General features: G+C 40.8%; 2 protein-coding genes across 7 annotated transcripts in view; one reads left to right on the top strand and one right to left on the bottom strand.

Annotated features, from left to right (window-relative positions):
• clcn1a (chloride channel, voltage-sensitive 1a) overlaps positions 1-15,477 on the top strand; it is a 69,004-nt gene extending 53,527 nt beyond the window's left edge. The window contains exons 22-24 of the mRNA XM_049602453.1: positions 2,192-2,296; positions 8,478-8,564; positions 11,445-15,477. Of these exons, the coding sequence (XP_049458410.1) occupies positions 2,192-2,296; positions 8,478-8,564; positions 11,445-11,966 (714 nt within the window). The 3' untranslated portion in view covers positions 11,967-15,477. The remainder of the gene's footprint in view (positions 1-2,191; positions 2,297-8,477; positions 8,565-11,444) is intronic.
• Positions 15,478-23,264: 7,787 nt separating this feature from the next.
• The window catches only part of LOC125905079 (mediator of RNA polymerase II transcription subunit 15-like), a 96,321-nt gene continuing 94,176 nt past the window's right edge, over positions 23,265-25,409 (bottom strand). For 4 of the 6 annotated variants that reach the window (XM_049602899.1, XM_049602901.1, XM_049602902.1 and 1 more), the window contains one exon: positions 23,265-24,413. In XM_049602899.1, coding sequence (XP_049458856.1) covers positions 24,183-24,413 — 231 coding nt within the window. In that variant the 3' untranslated portion in view covers positions 23,265-24,182. The remainder of the gene's footprint in view (positions 24,414-25,409) is intronic. The other 2 variants (XM_049602903.1, XM_049602904.1) reach the window with 2 other exon arrangements.

The following is a 25,409-nucleotide window of genomic DNA, read 5'->3' as shown; positions in this document are numbered from 1 at the left end:
ATTAAAAATATAATTCCATGTTATTCATTAAACTGTCCAGCATTATTATATAGAACTGAAAGCTGTACCATGAATAGACATTAACTAAAATTAAGTTGATTTTCTCTGTGCGGTATTAATAGTTTTACTATAAATAATTAATAGCTTCATTTCAGAAGAAAAATTTTGAGTACTACTTCTACCACAGATGCTGATCACTAAATCCGCCCCTGAAAAACATACCCGTCGCAGCTAGTCATGGCAGAAACATCAGTGAAATACACTAAGCGGATGTACTAATTTCCAAAGAGGCACGTTATTTGCTTTCTATGACATAACCAGCGAGGATAGAAAGTAGAGCAAGGATTTTATAGGTGGAGTTATTTTGCAGGAAGAAACATTAGGGCCCAGACACACCAAACCGACATCAATGATCTAGTGGCGACAAAGGCCGACTGTTTCGGTGTCTCACGTTGCCTTTGTCTCTGCCAAAATGTTGCGCTTGAATACATCGCAAAGACTACAGCCAATGGCAAACTAGTGTGTGCAAGGAAATAACTCACCATACCAGCAGGCAGCGGTACTCTGTATTTGTTATTGCAAAAGACCAACAGGACTTATTCAAGACACTAGTTATTTAGTTAGCACACTAAAAACACAACCTAATGTTAAAAGAGCTAATGATATATACCATGTGCTAGCGAACAATAACAAACAGTCATGGACAGTATTTACTTAAGAGCTCAATGGATAATAAAAATAACCTTACATGATATGACATGTTTGTTTCAACCCCACTCCCTCTTGACCGTAGTTGTTTGTTTACTTTCCTCACTTCTGTTTCTTTTCTGATGCACTTAACTAAGCTGCCAATCAGAGGGATTTCTCCTACTGACAGGCCCCACCCACTTGGATGCCAATTTGACATGCTTAATCAGGAAAAAAAAAAAAAAAAAGTATTGCCAACTATTGTCAACGGAGCAGGATACACCACAAAAACTAGGACAACAGACCACACAGACAATTACCAGCAGCCAGTTGTCGGGTTGGTGTGTCAGGGTCTTTAGTTTTTTTAAGTTAGTATACCATAGGAACCCGCCCAAGATGTGCCACTCATGGTGAGAAACACTGGGTCAATACACTGAGTGTTAACATCTTTAACTCAGCGGAGCCTTGAAGCTTCACCCTCACTGCTGCACTGTTGGCTTGTTTAATTAAAGTTTATTAATGTTGGACATGCTGTGTCCAAATCACACCAACTTCAACACTGCTAGTCCTCGGGTCCCCAGCAATACACCCACTAGGTGTGAAGCAGATCAGATAAACAGTTTGCAAGATATGCAAAGGACACACACATTAACATACATATACACACATACATACAGGGTTTCCTGCTTTATAATTAGATAAGCTCACTTTCTTTTTGCCAAGTTAAACGTAGCACCAAAACTGTAAGAAGAGAGTGGTACTTATTGTGAATGCTGGCAAATCTCAATATTAGCATTCAACTCTGTGTCACATGTAGGTCACAGGTGTTAGAGATCTGTGTCACATTTGAGGAGACGACTCATATTCAGAGCACTTTATCACTGCATTGTGAACGCAGCCAGAATGTTAAACGAGACATCTTTTTTTCATTGGAGAGCACCAAAACAATATTGTGCCCTCCAGTCCTGTTCTGTCTGCGGCTCTCCCTTTACTCTGCCTGGCACTTTCCCAAAATGCCTCATAACATCGGCCCGTAAATTCTACGAGACTACTGCCCCTGTCACAGCAGGCAGAGGCTCGTAGGTAAAATCCATAGAGAGGCTAAAAGGTGTCAGACATCCTAAATCTCAGAGGGGAGACCGGTGACATGCAAGGACGCAACACAAGGTTTCAAGGTTTTTCACAGCTGCAAAACTCTCCTCAGTGAGAGCAAACCAACTGCTCCCTCCTGCACATACCGCTCACACACACCCACACACACACCTTCACTTTAACACCAACAAACAGCTTCTGATAATTTATTTAACAGTTAATATTATTGCCTGATAGATATTTAATCCTATACTTTCTATATATCACCCATCATAAAAACAAATGCTGAGGTCTCCCCCTGGCTGAACTTGTACATTTAAATAGGAGAGATTTTCCACCTCTATGGGAGCAAAGCTGAACTAATGCCAGCCTGTTCCACCTCTGTGACCTTCCTTTTTATCTTCTGCTACAGATCAAAGCATGGGAAGAGGCAGAGATGGACAAGCCGATGGAAATCGATGAGATACGAATAGACCCTTCCCCTTTCCAGCTGGTTGAGAGAACATCATTGCACAAGGTTGGTGAGGAAAGACCGAGATAAGGACAGAGGTCGGCAGATGTTAAAATCTAAGTTTAACAGCTGTTTGAGGGAGCACCTTGCCTTCTTACTGGTATTTAGTGTGTGTCAAACAGGATATTGGCTCAAATGAAAAATGTGAATCAATAGTAAATCACTAAATGAAAGATAGTTTCATCTCATGGTAGGGGTGCAAATAAATTATGCTGTGTGTGAAAGGGGCCTTGTTCATAAAAACCTTGCTTAGCAGGACTAAATGTGATCAGAAACTCCATCCATCCCTATCTTCCACTTATCCATGGCCAGGACATGGGGGCAGCAGAATATGCAAGGCATTCTAAACGTCTCTCTCCCCAGCAACATTTTTCAGCTCCTCCTGGGGCATCCTGAGGAGTTAATGGGCCAGCTGAGGTATATAATCTCTCCAGCATGTTCTGGGTCCACCCTGGGGTCTCCTACCAGTTGGACATGCACAGACACCTCTAACGGGAGGCACCCAGGAGGCATCCTGATCAGAACTGACCCCTATGACGAGCGCCCTCTGATTGTCTGAGCTCGTCACCCTGTCTCTAAGGCTGAGCCCAGCCACCAGAGGAAGTTCATTTCAGCTCCTTGTATCCGCAATTTTATTTTCTCTGTCACTACCCAAAACTCATGACCATAGGTGAGGGTTGGAGTGAAGATGGAGTGGTTAAGTGAGAGCTTTGCTGAGCACTCCCTAAACCCTGGTTCTTCAACAGGTTGATCTGTTGATACAAGTCAAGACTGCAGCCAGAGGCTGATATGGAACTCTGCCAGATAACCTCTATCTGCCTGGTTTAGTATGCCACTTAGCTTTAAAGCTATAGTTGGTAATGTTGGAGAGCTAGCAAGATTTGAAAGCGGCACCTCCTCTAAGCTCCACCCCCTCCTCCCCCTCCCGTCAGTGACCCACAGACTTGAACGCGCATCCTGCAGTACACTGACAGAGAAGCTAATGTTAGCATTGGGCTAATACGAGCTACAAAAGTAGCTAAGCTGGCTAACGTTACATATTCCATGAAAATAACAAATTCCCTCGAAGCAAAACAAATAATTACCAGTCCAACAGAAAGACAGCAACCTCTGCATCACTTTTCAGGCCCTTCAGCTCCCTCAGTTGTCTCCACCGTTCAAAAGCTGCAATGCTGGTTGACTCTGGTTTGTCCTCTCGCTTTATCCAAAGCCTTTTTTGTCACAGCCTCTCTTTCTTTTCTTAGCCTGTTTAGCGGGGCGAGCCATTACAAGTAATGCTGGAAGTGGTACTTTTGGCTGCATTTTCTCTGCCATTGTTCAGCAAACTCCTGCTAATTCGATATTTCTGCTGAGGAGTGTGCTGAATATTTCCAGCAACAGTGACATGTGATGAGTGCACGCAGGGAGGGAGGGACGGAGGGGGGCTCGGGCAGGACCAGAGTCATATATAAGGATGAGACATGAAGGCATCTGATTGGTTCTTTCCACTCGCACTGAGAGGCAGGGATTGGTCAGAGTTTTTACAGGCCTGCAGCTGCCACAGAGGTCAGATTTTTTTCATTCCTTTTTCTGAACACATTATGTATCGACTACTCTCAGGATGGAAGGACCATTTCATCCAGTATAACAAAAAGTGTTTCTGAACAGGATTACCAACTATAGCTTTAAACAATATATAAAAGGGGTCCCTGCTCCGTCTTTCAACTAAGTGGTCCTTGGCCTCAAAAATGTTGAAGACCCCTGCTCAAAAACCACAACTAACCAGCTGATCGGCTGATGTTAAAATGTTAAAATACTGATCCGCCTATCCATCTTGTGCCCCAAGATACTTGAACTCCTCCACTTGTGGCAGTAACTAGGAGTGGTTAAAGATGCCACATAATTAAATATTTTGGAAACAGAATTTTGTTTTGTCTTCATAGATTCATTAATCCAGTGGTAAATCTATCAAATTTGAAATTCCCAAACCAGGGGAAAATGTAATTTTGATTTTTTTTTTTTTTTTTTTATTGACTTAAAGGTGATTTGTAGGACATTGTAATCTATCTTGTATAGTGGCCATGGCGTCACTTTACCACTGAAAATACCACTGATTTATGTTTTAGTGAATGGAATGTTTAGAACCACTCACTGGAAACATCAGTTACATTAATCATTGTTCTAAACCACACGTGTAGCATTCTTTGCATCCTCAATTTTATTGCTTTTGATGTAGACGCACGAAAGGGGCGATTAAAAAAAACAAACAAACCCAAAAACATCTCATGTGACAAGGAGTGACCAATCACAGCCTGCAGATACCTTTCCTGTCTTCCATAAATATCAGTCGTTTGGTAAATATGGAGGGGGAGTTGATCATTTTAGTGCAGGGCTTCCCAGAGCTTTACAGTCTGCCCCACAGACAATATCTTAGTACACACCTGGAAGAACATCTGTGTCAAACTCAAGATTTTTTTGTTAGTTGGCTATGATACAGTGCTTGTTATAGTTGCTTAGCAACGTCAGGAGCAACCTGCCTCCACGCCCTTGAAAGTTGGCACAAGAGTAGCACCTAGCACCTGATCTCAGATGTTTCAGGCAGTAAAAGATGTAGCATATGTCTTGGCCCTTAATCAGCAGCTGTTTGTAGGAACCACTTGTCTGCTGTAGCTGCTACGTAATAATAACAATAAACTTGTTGAGGCCTTTTTGACATTTTGGAGGACTTGTGCTACATGCCAAGACATGCTCCACTCTCAGCAGCACGTTTACTGTTTTGTGTTTGCAATTTGAAAAAAAAAGGCTCCAGCAGCATAACGTAGCCGTCCAAGTGACCACTGACACTCTGCTTTCAGGTGTCATGCAGTGTCATGTCATACAGTAAACAAGGGGCAGTACAGTGGTACTGTACTTAGCACTGTCGCCTCAGAACAAGAGACATCCGGGTCCTGACAATTGGCTGGGGCCCTTCTGTGTGGAGTTTGCATGTTCTCCTGATGTCAGCGTTGGTTTTCTCCAGGTTCTCTTGCTTCCTCCCACACACCAAAGACATGCAAGTTAGGTTAATTGGTGATTCTAAAGTGCCCGTAGGTTTGAATGGTTGTCTGTCTCTGTGTGTCAGCCTGGCAACCTCCCCCCTGCATCAGCCCCCCTGTGACCCTGAACAGGATAAGCGGTTACAGATAATGAATTAATGCACAGTAAGAGCATGTTTGTATGTGCCTGAGGCAATTATTATTCATTCAACGACTTCATTTCCATCGCCATTTATTGCACAGTTACTTCATTTAAAAAGGAAAGTATCTCAAGCGAACATAAAAAAAATTCTAAGACACTGACAAAATATTGTCTTTTCCATACATTTTCATTCAAATGTATTATTCACTACATCCTAATTTGCATGAAAATACTTGGATGGATAGCCTGCAGCTGATTTTATTGCAAAGCATAAATTTGCCATGGACAAGAGTTTATGATATTTGTCACCAGTTTTTTAAAGCAAAGAAGCATATAAATGGAGTTCAGCACCTCGAGCAGTCGTTGAGTCTTTTGTTGACGCTCCCACACTCGCCCCCTTAAGTTGTTTACCTCTGTAACATCTCATTCACCAGGGGATGTAAATAACCTTGGCAGAAGAGTAATGGCACATGAAAAACACTCAGTGAAGACTTGATTTATTCACATAGTGTCTTCTCACTAAATGGAGATCGACACAACATTTCATTTCTGACTGAGATAGAATCTTATTAACTGTAGTCAGTAGGTGGAGGGGCTGTTACATAATCACCCAAATATTGATATGTGGGAGTCGTGCCTGTTGGTTCTAAATGAAGAAAGTTTTCATTTGTTAACAGTCATCGTGAGGCAAAGTTCCATCTTTTAAAAACCATTGTTCCTGCCGGAGAGGTAAACAAAAGAAGCACCCACGTGTTATACTTGACAATTCATTCATTCTCTGGTCAGTACAGAAGCAGTACTGCTCTCGATGAAAACTCAACAATAGTTGCTTCGGGAGGGGAGACTGTTGAAGCACGTTCATGTTTTATTTCATGTTTGCTGTGTGGACTAACAGTCAGGGAATCTCTGTTGATTGAGCATGGGTGCAAAGGCAGCACTTGCATCATGTGTTAGAGCCACAGATGTTTCACATTCCACATGATCATAGTGAGTCTTCAGTTAAAGGGTAAAGTCGGAATTTCCAACCTTGACAGTGGGTGCGGTTACATGATGGCTTCTCATTCCAAATGAAATAAATCTGAATGAAGTCATTCGGAATTAAAGTTTTTCCAGGTAGTTTACATGGGAAATATTCATTCTGAATGAGGGTTTACACGGGAGATCAGTTTAATCGCCTTTATTCAGGTCCACGCATGGTTTGGGGCAGGGAAGGTTTCTGATTGGATAGGGGGCAGGGCGGATGCCATGTGTTTACTTTTACTGGAAGAAAACACTGTAGTCCTAGCTCCGGATAACAAGATGCTTGACAACGCCGTTCTTAGTGCGTTTTTCAGGCTTGTTTTGCTTATATTCTTGAAGCAGCAGTACGACAACAACCTTGTTCTGCTAATGCTTCGTCTGTTGAGGAGGAGAAGGGAGGTAGAAGGTCAAAGAAGGGAGATAAAAGCTGCCATCTTGTCACACGCACGCTAGATACATCATCGCGCCAGAAGGGCAAGGAAACAAGCATGCGCAGAAAGACCCGAATGATCTTAAAGAGGAATGAGTGTATACAAGTGCGAGAAATTCTTTCATTCAGAATTAGAAATGGAATATTCCAGCCCCTTACATCGGATTGAATTTTCAATCGCTTTGGCCATTTTCATTCCGAATTAGGTGTTTACAAGATCACTTTTAATAGGAATGAACTTTCATTCCTGATGAAAAGGGAATTAAACTGTCCATGTAAACGCACTCAGTATTTTCCCATGCTTTTTTGCCCAAGTGACGAGTGGAAAGAATTTTTGAAACTGGTCCAATGTTAAGTGAGGTTGCTGCGGTGGCAAAAAAGCCTGCAGCATAGCATCTTGGTGTATATGCATTGTCAGTGTATGTCCACTAACAAAATTATGGAAAGGATCCCAACAGAGAAAGAGTAGGATCATTTTTATTTAACCAGATACAGCCCCAACAATGACTATAGCCAAACCCGCCAGACTGCCTTTAAATACACAGCAATGTATCATTGTATAACACTTCATTCAAAGTCAACAGAAACAAAATACAGCCCACAAACACTGTCTTGGTTTGTCTTTTCACTGTTCCAACCATCATCAGTTCTGCTTTGATTGACATAATCCCTTAAATCACTCAGTTAGATGTGAAAACATGCTGGCTCTATGCACGGCAAATCACTGTTTATATAAATGGAGTCTGGTGTCTTTGGCGATGCTGATTTCTGGTTAAACAAAAGTAATCTTACCATAACAAATAGGTCTATCTCTGTATGGATCCTTTTCATAGTATTCTCAGACTCTTGGAATAACAATCTGAGTCTGTCAGTGGCAAAAACAAACACTTTTAAGTGGTCCTTCATTGACAGTGCGAACATGCCCTGAGTGGTTACATTACAGCCTGTTATCATGCAGCTTTCTGGCTCAATACTGGACCAAATGCAAAACTTGTTGCTCACATGGGTGACAAAGACACAATAAAAAGGGAAAATAGTTCAATATGAAAAATATGGAGCTTACCTGCATTGTAAAATCAGTGTTAAATGCTTGTATCCTCATTATGACAGATGTGAGGGTGATGCAGCATTTACGGATATCTGCAGGATGCTGTAGCATGCAAACAGCTTGAATCATTGCTGGGGTTTTTTCTTTGTTTGTTTGTTTTTTGTTCATCAGTGTAATTTCATTTTCATGGTAAGATACTGCTTATTCATGAGCAAAAGGGGGCTTTGTGATCGAGGTATGCTGATGCATGCAAAGAGCTCATCTATAGTGCGACCTTGGTCAGATAATGAACAGAATATTTTGAGCATGGGAAGGACTCAAGGACTTTGTCTTCACCTGGTTCACCTGGAGCCTAGAACCAGTTTGCTTTCATCTTTCTGTCTTTGTTGCATCGTGTCTAGACGGAGCTGACAGAGGAGCACAGAGCCTGTAAATTGTCTGGAGTCACAGACAGGTGTAAAAAGGCCATCTTGGTCTGAGGGGTACAAGTTTGTTGTAATTTGACGTGTGACCTTTCCACTCTGTCTCCACAGACCCACACCTTATTCTCACTGCTGGGGCTTAGTCACGCTTATGTGACCAGTATCGGCAAACTGGTGGGAGTGGTGGCTCTGAAAGAGGTAAGAAACTTAAATTCAGCTTATGTGAGTTTTTTATCATTATTATTTTTGCCAGGCATATTCCTATTCCTGCATGTGAGTGTTTTTGTGAGTGTCTGCAGCTAATCTTGCAAACTACTGGACCAATCAGCCTAATATGTTGTGTACATATGTACTGTTGCTCAAGGACTTCTCATGGTCGCGGTGATTCAAAATAGTTGAAAACCCTGTTTTATTAATTGTTTTTAATCGTCACTGACTGCTGACTCCCCACTCCTCTTAACTGACTGGTAGGGTAACAAGTTTTCCAGAAATCGGCTCAGCTAAAATCAACAATCATTAGCATCTGTTCCAGGCCTTCGTTGTGGCTCCAATCTGACATCCATTAAAAAGTTCGGTCTTGAACCAGAGCATCTGCAGATTAATTTCATACATGATATGTTTTGATCCACTGAAGTTAAGCACGTGACCAGATCAGTAAATCACCAATTTTGTTACCTTTGCAGCCATCTTAACTGTAGGGGAGCAAGGAGGGTCAAATCCATAGGGTGCAGCTGCGACAAGTTCCAGCTGCTGTAGCTGCGATCTGTTTTTTGTTCTGTCCGCTATACAGCGTTTCAGAAACTGAGTGTTTTGCTCTCCTGATGTAATAGATTTTGCAGATTTTGTTGATTTGGTCATTTTTTCTTGATATCCAGGGGGTTGATGTGTCAAACAAACACCAACCTTCACCCAGGAGAATGGTGTTCAACTCCTGTAAGATTATAAATCCAAACCTTGTTATTTTTTCCTAAACCTAAACACATGCTTTAGTTATTGATGAAAAAAATATATAATTTTTGCAGTGTTTTACAGAAGTAGTGTGTTTTTTTGAAAGAGACTGTATGTGAATGGTAAATTTCCAGTAAAAACTGAAATGTATTTTGAAAACAGACAATGCATGTAACAGGCAGAACTTGACACGGTGTCCAAGAATGAACGAATGCACCCAGGGTACCTTGCGCATCGTATCTGGACGTGAAAGTCCGTGACTAAACGTCGATATGTGACGAGGTCAGAGTGAAAATGGACTGCTCTGTGCAGTGCGCTGTGGCTTCTTTAAACATAGTGCTTATTTTTATTAGCTGTGGGGACGCTTCTGAAATGTGCTGGAGCAGCTTTGATGAATTTACAAGAGTTGTCTAAAGGCTGCCTGGTGAAGATCTGCACTCTACTGATTGCCCTTGTCATCTATTATTAATTAATAATTCTAAACACACACGCTTGCTGTTGAAAGTTAGAAGTCTTTGCTTGTCTGTCTTTACTTTGGAGCAAACACAAGTCCAGTTTGCTTCTGATTTGCTTAGAGTCTCATAAAGCTTTTTGAATCGTGTATGAGTATTTTGTTAGCGTAATCAGTATCCCCTCCATATAGCCCCATTTCCACCAAACACTTTGGGTATGGTATCTTTTGAACCAAAAGTAACCCTTTAGACATGGTACCTTAGTGATGGCCAAATGAAGCCTCATGAAGCATTTTCTTTATTTTATGAGCCCACTAGATGCCGCTCTTGGTTTAAAGAGAGAGACTCAAAGAATGGCAATTCAGTGTGCTTTAAAAAAAAAAAAGCGCCATCTAGTGGGCTCATAAAATGGAGGAAATGCTTCATGAGGCTTCATTTGGCCATCACTATGGTACCTAGACCCTGGTGATTCCACTGCAAACAGTACTCTTTCATGTGGGCGAGGCTGTTGTCACTCACTACTCCATCCAGCACTTGACATTTTCAGAACAAAATAAAACAGGCTGCAGTGAGAGTCGCTCTCCATGGGATATTTGATAATAGTGGGTTTGTGCATTTAGTCCTTCCAAGGCAAGCTCAGGGGTTTAGTGTTGCTGTAGCCCACAGGAACCGTGCTTTGCAATGCTTTTTTTTTTTTTTTTTCTCCGAGTGAGGATTAGAATATATGCAGTTCACATAACCCGGTCAAAATTGATATTCATATACTTTTGAAGATCCACTCATTACCAAAAGTGTATGTCATACAAAAACTCAAGTAATGGTCAAAGTTGTCATAAGGAATATTTAATGTGTGTTAATTGATTTACGTCACAATGTCATGCATTGAGTAACATTACGAGTTAACGTTCCACCTTAAAAGTTGTCAGCAGTCGGCCCAGTGACTGAAGTTATTTTTTCTCTGACCACAGCTGCTGCAAGAGGCAGCAAGACATCCTTTCATTTTATAGTTACAGTTTACTAATAAAACTCTCCACAGTATGAACAGTGGTTACATGAGCTTCGAAACCAGACACAGCTCGGCCCTGAGCAGAGTGGCCGTCCTTTATTGACCAATCAACAGACTGCAGTGTTCCCAGCTCCACCTTTTAGTACCAGACCTGTGTGCTAGGTACCCCAAAAGAGAGGTGACCAAAAATGGGGACGGTACAGAACGGTTCCATTGGTACCATCCACAACTTTTCACAGTGGCAAAAGAAAAAAAACATACCTAACTGAACTGTACCGAAGTGCTCAGTGGAAACGGGGCTTAAGTTTCAGACTTTCTTTGATTTACTCCATTTCTTCTGTCTTTATCTGTTATTGTCCCTGTCTCCACTCTTGTGTCACACCTCTACCCCTAAACCTAATTTTCTTTTGCTTTTCTTCCTCATCCCTTCTTCCCATTACACAACAATCTCTCTACCATTTGTGTTGTCTTCTCTCTCACTCTTATATCCTTTCTTTTTCTATCTTTCCTCTTTTTCTTCCTGTTTTCTTTGGACTCATACTTTAATGCTGTCTTCCTACTGCTGTGCCCTCTGACTTCCTCTTCTTACATTTCACCTCTCTTCTTCCTTCCATCTTTTCCACCACCATCTTATCTACTCATCCTTTCCTTCCTCTTCTTCTCCTCCTCCAGCTCCAGAAAGCCATCGAGGGCTCCACGCGCTCTGGTGTCCGGCTCCGTCCTCCCCTCGCCAGCTTTCGCGACATCAACAACCACAACTCTGTCTCTAAACCTCCACCTTCTTCTCCCGCTGTGCCTTCCTCTCCGACCTCCACCTCTGCTCCCTCAACTACGACTGCTCCCCAACCTCCATCCCCCTCTCCCCCGCACCACCACCACCACCACCATCATCTTCATTACCACGAGAATGAAAGAGAGGTGTGGATCGAGGGCGTGACGATGGAGGTGGAGGACAGCAGCAGCTGTAGCGCGGGAAGTGGCGGTGTTAGCAGCAGCACTGGGGCCTGCAGCTCACCCAGTGGGAGCTGCAGCTACAACAGCAACCTCACCCTCCCTCCCTCCACTACTCCACCCCCAGTCCCCTCTTCCTCCACTCCTCCTCTTCCTCCTTCTCCTCCTCCCTCCCCCGGCCTGAGACCCTTACAGAGACTCCTTGAGGGGGATGAAGACAGTGATGATGAGCCAATGGTTTAGATAAGACAAGAGTGTTGGTTATGTTTTTTATAATGGAAAACTTTTTTAATGGTTTGAGTTTTTTCTTTTGTTCTTAATTTGTTGCTCCGGTCTTTGGACACTCATTTACCTCTTTTTGTCACCACTTAGGTAGAGAAAAGATTTGTTTGCTTGAAGCTGCGCTGAGCTAGGCTTAACTCTTCTTGTTTTGAGGACAGTTTATCCCACACTTACTGACTGTCTGCTCATTTCACAGACCTTCGCCCACCACAGCTCTCTGTCTTTCCTTAATAAGCTCTGTATGTGTGTGTGTTTTGATACTTTTCCTGCCTCAGTTCCTTCTCATTTTCTCTTTCTAGTTGTTTTTCACAGAGTCTCAAGGGTTCAAACAAAGTAGCTTGTACCCTTGCCACTGATATCAGCTATTTCAAATTTTTACACCAAAAAACCCCAGCATTACGACAACAATAGCAACCAAAGCTGACCATTAAAAGGCTGAAGAATGAATTATTTTACTGTTAGTGGCTCCTGAAGGTAACATAACTAACTCCTAGTTTGCTCATTTTCTGGTTCATACTTGCATTTTGTAGAGATGCAGCGATTTTGAAATGATGGGCCGATAGTGATATTAATGTTTAAATAACAACTGGCTGATACCAATACGGATGTTTTTATGTTGTTTTGTTGTTGTTATTTATGCCCCCTTTTGTGCCAGGGAAACAAAAAAATATACACTATAAAAATAGCCATTCAGCCCTTCATTACACTACCTTTGAATAAGCACGAATGTAGTCATACAAATTTATGAAACAACCTTTAATATAACTTGTCATAGAACATCTTTTGAAACAATAAATGCCTCAAAAGCATTTTTACTTCATATAATATGACATTTCTTTAGTATCTATTTTATATTGCTGCAAAAACATCAAAAAATTTCTCCTTCAAAGAGCTATTTTTATTCAAGTTTCCCACCAAAAGTTACATTTTTTTTACATGAGAACATTATAATTTACCCCTGCCATCTCGTCACAGAACAGTGACATTACAGAGCCCGTTTGCCAAATAGTCTTTGTATTCTTCTTGTGCCTGCTCATTGTTTTAAGTTTGTGGTAAACAACGGCAACAGTGCTGACAGAGCTAACAGTGTTAAATAGGAGGGAGTTAGAGAGTGGGTGATACAATTCTACAGTGATGCCATCCCGATATCAGTGGTAACTGCCGTAAGAGCACAGTGCAAAATGGTAGCAATAAGCAAACCAGCAAGATTCACACATACAGGTGAAGACATTTGTTACAAGCTGACGTCAGCTTGTCTCGAAAGAAGAAAAAACGTTGGAAACAGAGAATTTAGAAGTTTTACACGCATTTACCTCATTTGAAAGTTTGTTTGATATGAACATCCAACATTGTTACATTACATAAATATATATGACAAAAAAGAAGGGAAAGCATAATAGGTCTCCTTTTAGTATCATGAAGAATTCACTTAAAAAAATATAACAGAAGAATAAATGTATAATGCAATGCCATACACTGCATTGTCCCACTTTGGATTTTGATTGATGAGGCACATCTCTGTGTCACAGTGGTTTCCAGCACCACATATGTTGGATATTTGTATTTTTATTAACATAATAGGAAGAGTAATCCAAACCTGCGCTGCCCAGAAGTGAACCCAGTAAACTCCAGCACAGCGGTTGTGTTACCTGATCGTTTATGTGTCTTTAAAAAAAAGAGTTTTATCGGATGAGAGCAGGAGTTATTGATTTTCTGAACTGGCAGCAGACCATCTGGATAGCAGCAGACTAATGGAGCTGCTCAGTCCGCTGTGGAAGATTGGCCGAAGCCCCAAAACGACCTCCAAATTGCGTGCTGACCTTGTAAATGCAGCCTCAGAGCTCATCTCATCACGGTTAAGTTGATAGATGGTTCAGCTAAAGGCGGCTGACAACAGCCCAATCTGGCTGTGAAGGACCATTTTTTTCCCCCTCTTCCCTAATAAGGATGCCTTCCAGATTTTGCAGAAATCCCACATGACCACTTTACTTTTTTATTTAATAATGATGAGGATAATGTTGCACAAATAAACAACACAAGCCTTTCATTCCAAATTATGACATGATTCATGCTCCAAAAACAGTGACAATACAAAGTGATGACTAACTGTCAAGATGGTGAGAGACAGCTGACATTTTCTTACATAACATCTATGTTAAATGAAGATGCAGATGTATGTTGACAGAGAGATATTTGCCAATCAGTGCATTAATTAGCTTTATGAATTCCCTCATTAGCAAAGCTGTTTAATATAGACCTGACTGTTGAAGCTGTTCATGTGACATGTCCTTCTCTCAGCAGCTACCACAGTGATGATTTTTATTCTAGTTCTTAAAAACTTAAGGGAAACCACAGGACTGCAAATGTCATTACTCAGCCCCACAGATGACCATTTCTATACCAATTACTCACCCTGTGTAACACTTAATTTATGAAGAAAACTTGCCTCTACAGTGAACGGAGAATCCAAAAACAGAGATTTTTTTTAAGGATTGAAGTCATGGAGATTGTTTAACAGCAGCAAAATATCAAAACATCTCATTAAAAAATCTCACACAATTCTTGCAGTATAATCCAAGTCTCATTTATCCAGTCGTACACTCAGCACTTCCTAAACAGGCAGCCCTTTCTAACAAGGAACAAACTGTTCGTCTTTGAAAGGGTAAGTTTGGATTCACCAAAGTCATATAATAACACAAACTAACTGATTGAGGCAGTGGCAGACAAGCAGCTCCTGTGTTCAGCTCGGTAAAAAGACTATATTTGTCAGTGGAGTCTGGCTTTGAAGAGAGCAAAGATAAGTTTCACTTTCAGTTCAGTTCCCTGTTGCAAAGGGCTGTCTGTTTGATAAGCACTGAGCATACCACTGGATAAATGAGACTTGGATTATATTGCAAAAGTTGTGTGAGCATTTTTAATAGATGTTTAATATAGTTTTGATGTTGTTAAACACGGACCCCTGTAAATTCAGTTCATTCCAAATTTTTCAGTTTATTCATTCAGTAGAGGCATACAAGAAAAAAGGTTTCTTCATAATTTCATCATAACATAGGGTGAGTAACTGATCCACAAATGGTCATTTGAGAGCCGAAGTATTTGTCTAATAACTGTATTTGAGTTGTTGAACTTTTCTCCTTGTGCTGCACCCTTCCTTTTCATTTCTCCCTCCGTCTCCTCTTACACTGCCCTCATCTCCTGGATTCAGTTTCTCAGGTGCTGCCTTAAAAGTCTTTAAACCTTCAGATTTCACAAAAAACATTTTCTTTACGTCTGTGTGAATTGAATTGTGTGTGTCTATTTCTTAAGAGAGCTCTGTACCCGTGTAAGTGGGAATATCTTTTGTCTGTCTGTGGTTGTGGTTTCATATATTTATTTATTTATCTATCTCTTAGTAGAGTCAAATGTTATCTTCAAATTTATAAAACTGTGAAAGATGTAGCAAAATAAAGTTTTATAAAGTGAAATGCTTTAATTCTTCGCTGTCATGCGTTTCAGTTTGGCCATCATTTATCCAGGTCAGGCATGTTATAAAGACATAGCAGGACAGTTTTACTCAGTCAGCTGGAACAAGAGAAAGTTGAAATGCAGAAATGTTGATTTTTGCTTCAGATAATACAGTACAATTGAAATCTTTTACATTTTTCAATATGTCAAAAACACAATGTCACTGTTGAGAAACTGTGATTTTTTGATTAATAAAGTACTAGTCCATACCCACTGAGTACAGCATACCATGCCATGACTTAGTCATACCAAAAATTAGAAAAAAAAAACCCCAAACATTGGGCCACAGGGGGAGCCACAGTGATCAGTCGCATTTTAGCCATTTTTAAGCATTTTTCTGTTGTTATAGCGCCACCCAGTTGCCAATTAGAGTTAAATTTCTCCAGTCACCTTGAGGCGTCCTGTTCTACATATCTACCAAGTTTAGTAAAAATCAACATGGCGGTTAGGCCTAGATAAGAAATTAGCTCTCTAGCGCCCCCATTTTGTTTGATGGGGTCAATAATGGAGGGGTCCCCTCAGATTATGTGTGGTCATATGCCTACAAAGTTGCATGGTGATCGGTGAAACCCTTGAGATGTTATACACCTTTATGTGATGAGCCACGCCCTCCACAATATTCATTGCCTTATAGAAGCTCAGTTTTAGTAAGTTTTCCAACTTTTGCCAAGAGGGAACTTTAGATATTGGTCCCTAGATTATGTTCACCCAGTTTCATGCAGATCGGTCAAACTTCCTAGGAAGAGATTGATTTTAAGTGTTTTTCAAAAAATTCAAAATGGGGGAAAATCTGTATAACCGGAAGTTAGGGGTTCTTGGGCATATTTGTTCCTTGTGAGGAGAGGCATCTCTGTGCAAAGTTTCATGTCTCTACAACATACAGGTCATGAGATATGCCCATTCAAAGTTTGCAATTTCAATCGGTTGCTATAGCGCCCCCCTTTGGCCAATTGATGTAATATTGCTTCATTCACATCCTCCCATGAGCCTCTACCACTGTGCCAAATTTCACATGGACTGACCAAGTCAGTGAGGAGAAAAACGTGGAACTTACACACACACAAACACCTACAGACACACACAGTCAGAGTTTTCGTCATCATATAAAATATCTCCTTCTTCGAAAGTATACCAAGAACAAACTTGGCCAAAAGAAGCATTACCCATTCTTGTTCAGTATAACCACTAAATGCATTTTAAAATAGTATAAATTTGAATTTATTTTAATTGGGATATGGCATATGTAACACATCAACAGCAAATTGGATCGACTGCATATTAAACTTTATCCCAAAAGGATGACAGGCATTTTGAATCTGCACCTTTTTTCCTGTCTTTTTTTTTTGTAAGAGTGGGTGTCACTTCTCATGTAATTCTCATTTTAAAATGAAAATCATTTTCAGCATTTAGTTATTGCTCCTCTGCAGACCATTGTGCAGTGGGGCATTTAATATGATGGCTATCTCATTTTGGAAGAAAACTTTTTATTACCTTACTTTGACTCAAAAAACCCTAAGTGAACAGTTCATACCAGAATCAAAAGTACATACTTTATCTCTTTAGCCCCTTTTCCACCATGTGAACTTTCATCAATTACCTGGAATTTTGAAATACCTCTGCACGTTTCTACCGAAATTACCTGGGTAAAAAACTTTCCCTCAACTCCAAATTTACCCTGAAAACAGTACCTAGTAGGGGGGTAGGACTTTTCAGATTACCCGGAATTCTCGAGGGGCGGGGCTGTGTGCTGAAGAACGCTGATTGGTGGAACACACACTCACAGCGTTCTGCACTTCCTGGTACTGGTACAAACTTTATTTCATTTCTATAGGCTTCACTCCGTTTGGTACTTTTGTGCCGGCGCTGATCTCCAGACAAACACACACACATCCACACATACATCAACGCAACATGGTAACCCGTGAACAGCCAAGCGGCCGCGATGGAAACGAATTCTTCTCCTTCCACATTTTCTGGCGGTTGGCAACCAGCTTGTAAATGCATTGCCGCCTTCCCAACCCGGAGTGTGGATATCGCCATGGAGAGAGGTGTGCTACGTCAGACTTAATTCAAACATAACTGTTTCCATCCCCCGTTTTGCCAATCAGCATTTTTTCAAATCAACGAAAACCCGGCTAAAGCAAGTGTATTTTAGTTTGTGCGAATCAGAGGATTTTAATTTGAATTTTAGCGTTTCCATCATAATTTTCCGATGCAATACTTCTAGATGCGCATCTAAACAGGCTGATGGAAACATGGCTATTGACTGGAGTTGACGGCCACTACACTTATTACTGTAAGTGACATTAACCCTTATGAAGCCCATACATGAGTACAGCAAGCATGAACATGTAAACAGGTGAAAATAATGTGACAGTCAGTGTGATTTAACAGGTAGGGTCTTCAGTCTCAAAGTTCCCATACCTGTTCTGTGTCCCTGCTAATACTTTTAAACTGTGCTGCATTTTTTTAGATGAAGCAATGTTTGTGTGATACATTATGAATGGTTATGGATTAGGGGATCCACAGCATTTTCATGAAGGAACTTTTTTTTTTCTTCCAGGGGTGTGCCATGTCATATCGCTCAAGATAATACTATAGTTTTTTTTATAGGAGATCAAAAAAATTTATATTTTGATACTCGCAATATTTCGACTTGTTGACATATTGACGTCACAGTTTATGTATACAAGTGGCAACAACAAGCATGGCTGAAAACAAAACTATTACAGACTCCACGGTGGTTCTGAAAAGAGGAGCAGCTTCAGTAGTGTGGAATAAACTGTGGCGTCCTGAATGTTTTATGAACAGCCCCGCACTTCTCAAACTGTTTTAGTGACTTACTGCTCAGAGGGAACTCATTCAGCGGCTCCTCTGGCAGCAGCACAGTGTCTCTCCCTCTTCTCTCTCCCCATGTGTACACGGGAGTCAGTAACGTCAAGTGATTTTCTCATAAACCTTTGGTAATGTAAACCTACTACATACATGTGAATGTGCAGTAGTTATTGTAGCATAACAGCCTGTCACAGGTTACAGCGTGTTGATTAGAGGAGAAATGGCAGAGCATTTTGTGAGCTGTGTGTATTTGTGAGCTTTTTAAATGTGTAATTTGTGGTAGATTTTGTTGAACTATGAATATTGTATACAGAACCTGAATCTCACTGAGTTACTGTTGTTGTTTACAAACTAAAGAAGTAAGAGATCATTTTTCACCCCTATTTTCTATCAGACTACACCTGCCAACCACAGCGCCATGCAGAAGACAGTGTGCATCTGCTCCTGAGCTAGCTAATGTTACAGCTCAGTCGAGGAGGACGCCATTAATGTTCACATCTCCCACTGTCAAAAGCATGAACCACTCATCCATGAGTAGATGCACTCTGCCTTCTGCGCTGTGATTGGCAGGTGTAGTTCAATAGAAAGAAAATAGTTCCTACTTGAAACTGCTCACAGCGAGGCAAAGAGACATTGCTATTGAGTTTTTCAAATGCAGATTTTTGTCGCTTTGAGTGTCATCTAGTTCCATTATATTGGAGTATCTCCAACACATGGCAACTCACACAACAACCTAGATTGACAAACGGACACTACTGATATTCAGAATTTGGGGATGAACCCTTTCCCTTCCCTTTTTAATTTTGTGACATCCTTGGTTCCCTACAATCAGGTATTACTTTTTTAAAACTCAAACAGAGCTCGGACACTGAAGGATTTACAGGAGGATATCTCTGAGCAGCAAGAGGACAAACAGAGGACAGATGATTATCACAGCGGTCAGGGGCATCACGGGTCCTGATCACTGCAGTGTAAGAGTGAATTGTCCTCTGTAGCAGCTGTAGGCAGGAACTTTTAGAGGAGATTATGTTGAAAATGATGTCACAGTGATGTGTGATTATGCCACCAACCTCAACAGCCAAACACACACAGAAAGCCTTCAAAAGAACTCGAAGGGTAATAGCACCTAAGTGGACAAGGGACGATTCTCTACCTCCAGACAATGATGAAGTCTACATGGCCCAGTTTAATGAGCGAGACTATTGTAGTGATCAGAACAGTTCAAGTGTTTTAGTGGGATTGATGACAACAAGAAAACCTGTGACCTTCACACTGCCACTTGGAAAATAAACAGTAGGTAATTTAGGTCATGTCCAGTCTTGGCATTTCTTTGTACCTCTGTATTTCTCATAATTGGCATACTGAATGTGAGAGAGCATTTTGCTGTCTGTGTGTGTCTTGTTCTTTCTTGTAAAATTCTTTTTTTTTTTTTTTTTCAGGAATTTGAAGACTTTTGGCTGTTCTACTGTTTTAAGAGTACTTATCAATACACAGGGAACTTCACCACATGTTGGGTGAGTGGGTCCTGGGAATGCAGTACCTCAAGCTTACTGGTATTGTGTGCTTTTATTTCTGTCTCTGTGAGAGACCAATATGTGACCTTAAGTGTGAGAACAATTTGTCTTGCCCTCACGTCTAATAGGGTAACCAATTTCTAATGTTTTTGTGTCTAAGTGACTTTGAACAACAGCTTTTGGAATTAAACCAGTATTGAGTGAGAGGGCTGCAGCCAGCAGCTGTGAAACAAACTGCAATGTAACCACTTGGGACATACACACCCTCGGGTTGTGTCCAGTAAAATAACTTGTTTTTGCCACTAGCAGGCTCAGATTGTTACTGTAGGTGTCTGACAACATTATGGAAAGGATCCATACAGAGACAGACCTTTTCGTTTAAGAGCAAGATCATTGTAGTTTAACCAGAAGCAGCCCAGCCACTGTTATCACCAAACACACCAGACTTCATTTAAGTGAAGAGTAATTTTATCATTGTGAAACACATTTTATTCAAAGAAGACCGCAACCAGATAAAATCCACAAACACCCTGTACGTTTGTCTTTCCACTTGTCAACAACAATGTACTCTGCTTTGGTTGAAATAAACCCTTAATACACCCAGTTAGATGTGAAATTATGCAGACTCTATAGGCCACACACTGAAATTACAGTTTATTTTAATGGAGTCTGGTGGCTTTGGCAATAGCAATGTCGTAGCCATTTCTGGCTAGCAAAAAGGATACTCTTTAACAAAAAGGTTTATCACTGTAGGGATGCTTTCCATAATGTTATCAGACACCAAGAGTAACAATATGAGCTTGTCATTGGCAAACAAGACTCATATATACATCCAGCGTATCTTCACATCTAATTGGGTGAATTAAGGGTTTATTTCAACCAAATTAAAGTCAGTGATGGTTGGAATGATGGACAGAAGAACAAAGATGGCAAGATGAGTTTTATTTTGTTTCTGTCACCTTTGAATGAAGTGTGTTTTATGATTATGAAGTTACTGTTCATTTAAATACAACCTGATGGGTTTGGCATTGGTGATCTCAGGGTTGTTTCTAGTTTAACAGAAGAGATATTACTCTTTAACAAATAGGTCTGTATCTCTAGGGATCATTCCTGTAATGTTGTCAGACTCTTAGAATAACAATTTGAGCCTGTCAGTGGCAGACAACAACTACTTTTAGTGGACATATATTGATGGTATGAACATGCCCTGAGTGTTTACTTTGTAGCCTGTTTGCTGGAATGCCGAATGCAGCCCTCTTGCTCAATACTGCACAAATTTCAAAAGTTGTTGTTTACTTTTACTTTACTTTTACTTACGATACAATATTATTGTGATTTTAAACGTGTTACAATATGCCGCGTATTGCAATTATTTACCTGTTTTCAACTGTAAATAATGTTCCTAAAGGAAAACTTGTCAACACCAATATGATCTAATAAGATAAAGTTTTCAGTCTGTCAATCTCACTAAAGTTTTTGCAGTAAAATGTATCTAGTGGACTGAAAAAGCCACTGATTATATTTTTTGAGTAGGGTAGCTTTAGTTTGATTTCAATCTATAATATTAATAATTTTTGTAATTAAAAAAATCGATACTTTGCACTGTGTGACAATACAATATTGCCACACAAAAATATTGCAATACTATGCTGTGTCAATTTTTTTCCTCCACCCTAGTAATAAGGTCCAGGTTGAACAACACCAGTCACCAGTTAAAACTTGGTTTTGGGGTTAAGCTTAACTTAAGTCTTATCTTATGACATAGTTTCTCTAGATGGCATTGCTCTGGCCTCTAGCACTACCGTAAGAAACCTCGGAGTAACACTTGATCAAGATTTGTCTTTTAATTCTCATTTAAAACAAACCTCACGGACTGCATTTTTTCATCTGCATAATATTGCGAAAATTAGGCCTATCCTGACCCGAAAAGATGCAGAAAAATAGGTCCACGCTTTTGTTACCTCTAGGCTGGATTACTGTAACTCCCTATTATTCTGCATCTTTTCGGGTCAGGATAGGCCTAATTTTCGCAATATTACGCTAATTCAGAATGCAGCAGCACGTGTACTAACAGGAACTAAGAAACGAGATCATATTTCTCCTGTTTTAGCTTCTCTGCACTGGCTCCCTGTAAAATCCAGAATTGAATTTAAAATCCTACTGTTAACTTATAAAGCTCTAAATGGTCAGGCTCCGTCATATCTTAGAGAGCTCATAGTGCCATATTATCCCACCAGAACACTGCGCTCTGAGAACGCAGGGTTACTCGTGGTCCCTAAAGTCTCCAAAAGTAGATCAGGAGCCAGAGCCTTCAGCTATCAGGCTCCTCTCCTGTGGAATCATCTTCCTGTTACGGTCCGGGAGGCAGACACCGTCTCCACATTTAAGACTAGACTTAAGACTTTCCTCTTTGATAAGGCTTATAATTAGGGCTGGCTCAGGCTTGCCTTGTACCAGCCCCTAGTTAGGCTGACTTAGGCCTAGTCTGCCGGAGGACCCCCCTGTAATACACCGGGCGCCTTCTCTCCTTCTCTCTCTCTCTCTCTCTCTCTCTCTCTCTCATATTCTATTACTGCATCTTGCTAACTCGGCCATACTGCATGTCACTAACTCGGCTTCTTCTCCGGAGCGTTTTGTGCTCCACTGTCTCTCAGATTAACTCATATCGCAGCGGTGCCTGGACAGCGTGACGTGTGTGGTTGTGCTGCTGCCGTGGTCCTGCCAGATGCCTCCTGCTGCTGCTGTTATCATTAGTCATTAGTCATACTTCTACTGTTATTATACACATATGACTATTGTCACACATGTATACTGCCAGATATTAATATATACTTTCAACATATTGTACCGCAGTAACCAGAACTATAACTATAATATTATTACTTTCATTAATGTTGTTGTAAGCTACTGTCATTACCATCTGTCCTGCATCCCCCTCTCTCTCTCTCTCTCTCTCTGTCTCTCGGATTACTGTTAATTTATTATGCTGATCTGTTCTGTACAACATCTATTGCACGTCTGTCCGTCCTGGAAGAGGGATCCCTCCTCAGTTGCTCTTCCTGAGGTTTCTACCGTTTTTTTTTTTCCCCGTTAAAGGGTTTTTTTGGGGGAGTTTTTCCTTATCTGCTGCGAGGGTCATAAGGACAGAGGGATGTCGTATGCTGTAAAGCCCTGTGAGGCAAATTGTGATTTGTGATATTGGGCTTTATAAATAAAATTGATTGATTGATTGATTGATTGATTGATTAAGTTTAGGTTAAATCTACCATTAGGGTTTAGTTAGGTATGTTAGGCAATACATTACCTTTGTGAAGGTAATCGCAACACTAGAAGTATAACTGTTTGTGTGTATGTGAGTGTGCTCTTGCAACACATGGTAGAAAAAAACAGCACCAAGAACAATCTGTTTCCCAGAATAAATATATTTTACACACAAACAAAGCTACATTCATACATACATACATACTATACATACATACAGTCTTACATTCATACAAATACATATCAGTTTATTGGATTTTTTTTCATTTTTTAGAAAAAGCAATTTGATATATTATTACTTTGTATACTGTGTTATACTGTTAGGGCTAGGTCACTGTTAAAAAGCATGCACTTTCTTTTGGTTGTGTCCAGATAATATGTTTGCAAATAACTCCAAGTGTGTGCCACAGGTCACTATGTATTTACCTCATCAGAACGTCTCAACTTGGGCTCAGACAAGCTGTCAATCAAAGCCAAATACATCACTCAGCAAGTCAAACTCTGTGACCAGGTGAAGTTTCTGGTTTGCAGGGTTTTTTCCGATGTGACATGCTACACCTGAACCAACTGCTCAGAGTTATTTGCAGATACTGTTTGACCTTGTTGTGTCCATGTTTGTTGTATTGCGCTGATACTGATTTTTAACTAGGCCCTTTCTCTCCTCCTCATGTCATACCTTTTTCTTTTTTTTTTCGTTTGAGGATTTTACATCCATCCTACTGTTGGGCTCTCAGTCCTGGTTCTTTGGTCCGATTGGTCCAAACTTGTTGTGAACCCATCTGATCTTCACACAGCTTGTTTCAGCAGTCACTGAATTCAAGTCTCTTGTCTACTTTTAATTTTCATTGTCACATACATAATATTCCACAGATCCCGCAGTTACTTTGGGGGCTTCTTGGCATTTAGTTTGTGTACATTACATCCCACGTTTTCATCTGAAAAAGTCTTCTTGTGTTTCCTCGCACTCAAAGTTGGTAAATAGTTGGGAGGGGGTTGGGGTTGGGATAGAATAGCTTGATTGATTATTGAAGTATTTATTTCCTGTTTTTGTCAGTTTTATAATTCAGTTGGTCGCAACGATAACAACGGAGCCCTCGTCCGCCTCTTCATCCTTCTCCTCTAGTGATTGGACGACGCAGGGCGTGACGTCAAACGGTATCCTCTCCGCGGCAGGCTCGGCAGTCTGTGATGGCAGTCCGGGGCTTGAGCCTCTGGTCGAGGGGCCCTCCTCCCTCAGTGGGGATGGGGTCAAAGAGCACGGCTCCGGCTCCAAGGTTAATGTTACCTCTTCTATCTGTAAAGAGAGGAAGTGAAGCATTTAAAAGACAGTTTGAAATGCTACAGTTGTGTTATGTCAGAGGCAAGTACGGCTCTGATCTTTTTATTAGGCCAAGTGTATATCATCTGACTTTGTTATTTTTATGCCTCTGTGCCAGTGATAACCATGGCCAGAGGCATTATGTTTTCAGATGGTCCATCCATCTGTCCCTCCCATTCACATGAACACAATATCTCAAGAATGCCTCAACTCTGACATAAACATCCACCTCAACAATGGACTGCATAGGTTTTGGTGTCAGTAAAAAAATGAATATATCAAGGGTATTTCTTCAAATTTGAGACAAATGTCCACCTGGATTTAAAAATTGAACTGCATAGATTTTGATGGTCAAAAGTAAATTCCACTGTGAACTTGCGTTTGTCACATTCTCATGAACGCAGTATCTCAAGAAAACTGTGAGGAAGTTTTGTCAACTTTGGGACAAATGTTCATTTGGAGTCAAGGATGAACTGATCAGATTTTGGTGGTCAAAAGTCAAGGTTGCTGTAATCTTGCATCTGTCTCAAACATCCACTTGGACTGAACAGTGGACTGATTTGATTTGGGTGGTCAAAGGTCAAGGTTACTGTGACCTCACAAAACATGTTTCTGGCCATAACCCAAGAATTCATACACTATTCATTCATTCATTTGTTGTCCGTAACCCGTTATCCTGTGAGGGGTCGCGGAGGTGCAGGAGCCTATCCCACCTGACATTAAGGGTACAGCCTGGACAAGTTGACAGACCATTGCAGGGCTGACACATAGAGACACGCAACCATTCACACTCACATTCACTACGGACAATCTAGATTCACCACTTAACCTGCATGTCTTTGGACTGTGGGAGGAAGCCGGAGTACCCAGAGAAAACCCATGCTGACACGGGGAGAACATGCAAACTCCACACAGAAGGGCTTTCCCAACCTGGGTTCAAACCCAGAACCCTCTTGCTGAGGCAACAATGCT

The sequence above is a fragment of the Epinephelus fuscoguttatus genome, linkage group LG17 (genome assembly GCF_011397635.1).
Source record: "Epinephelus fuscoguttatus linkage group LG17, E.fuscoguttatus.final_Chr_v1".
NCBI classification, from domain to species: Eukaryota; Metazoa; Chordata; class Actinopteri; order Perciformes; family Serranidae; genus Epinephelus; species Epinephelus fuscoguttatus.
Note: the sequence above shows the minus strand (reverse complement) of the source record. Positions and strands in the feature narration are given on the sequence as shown.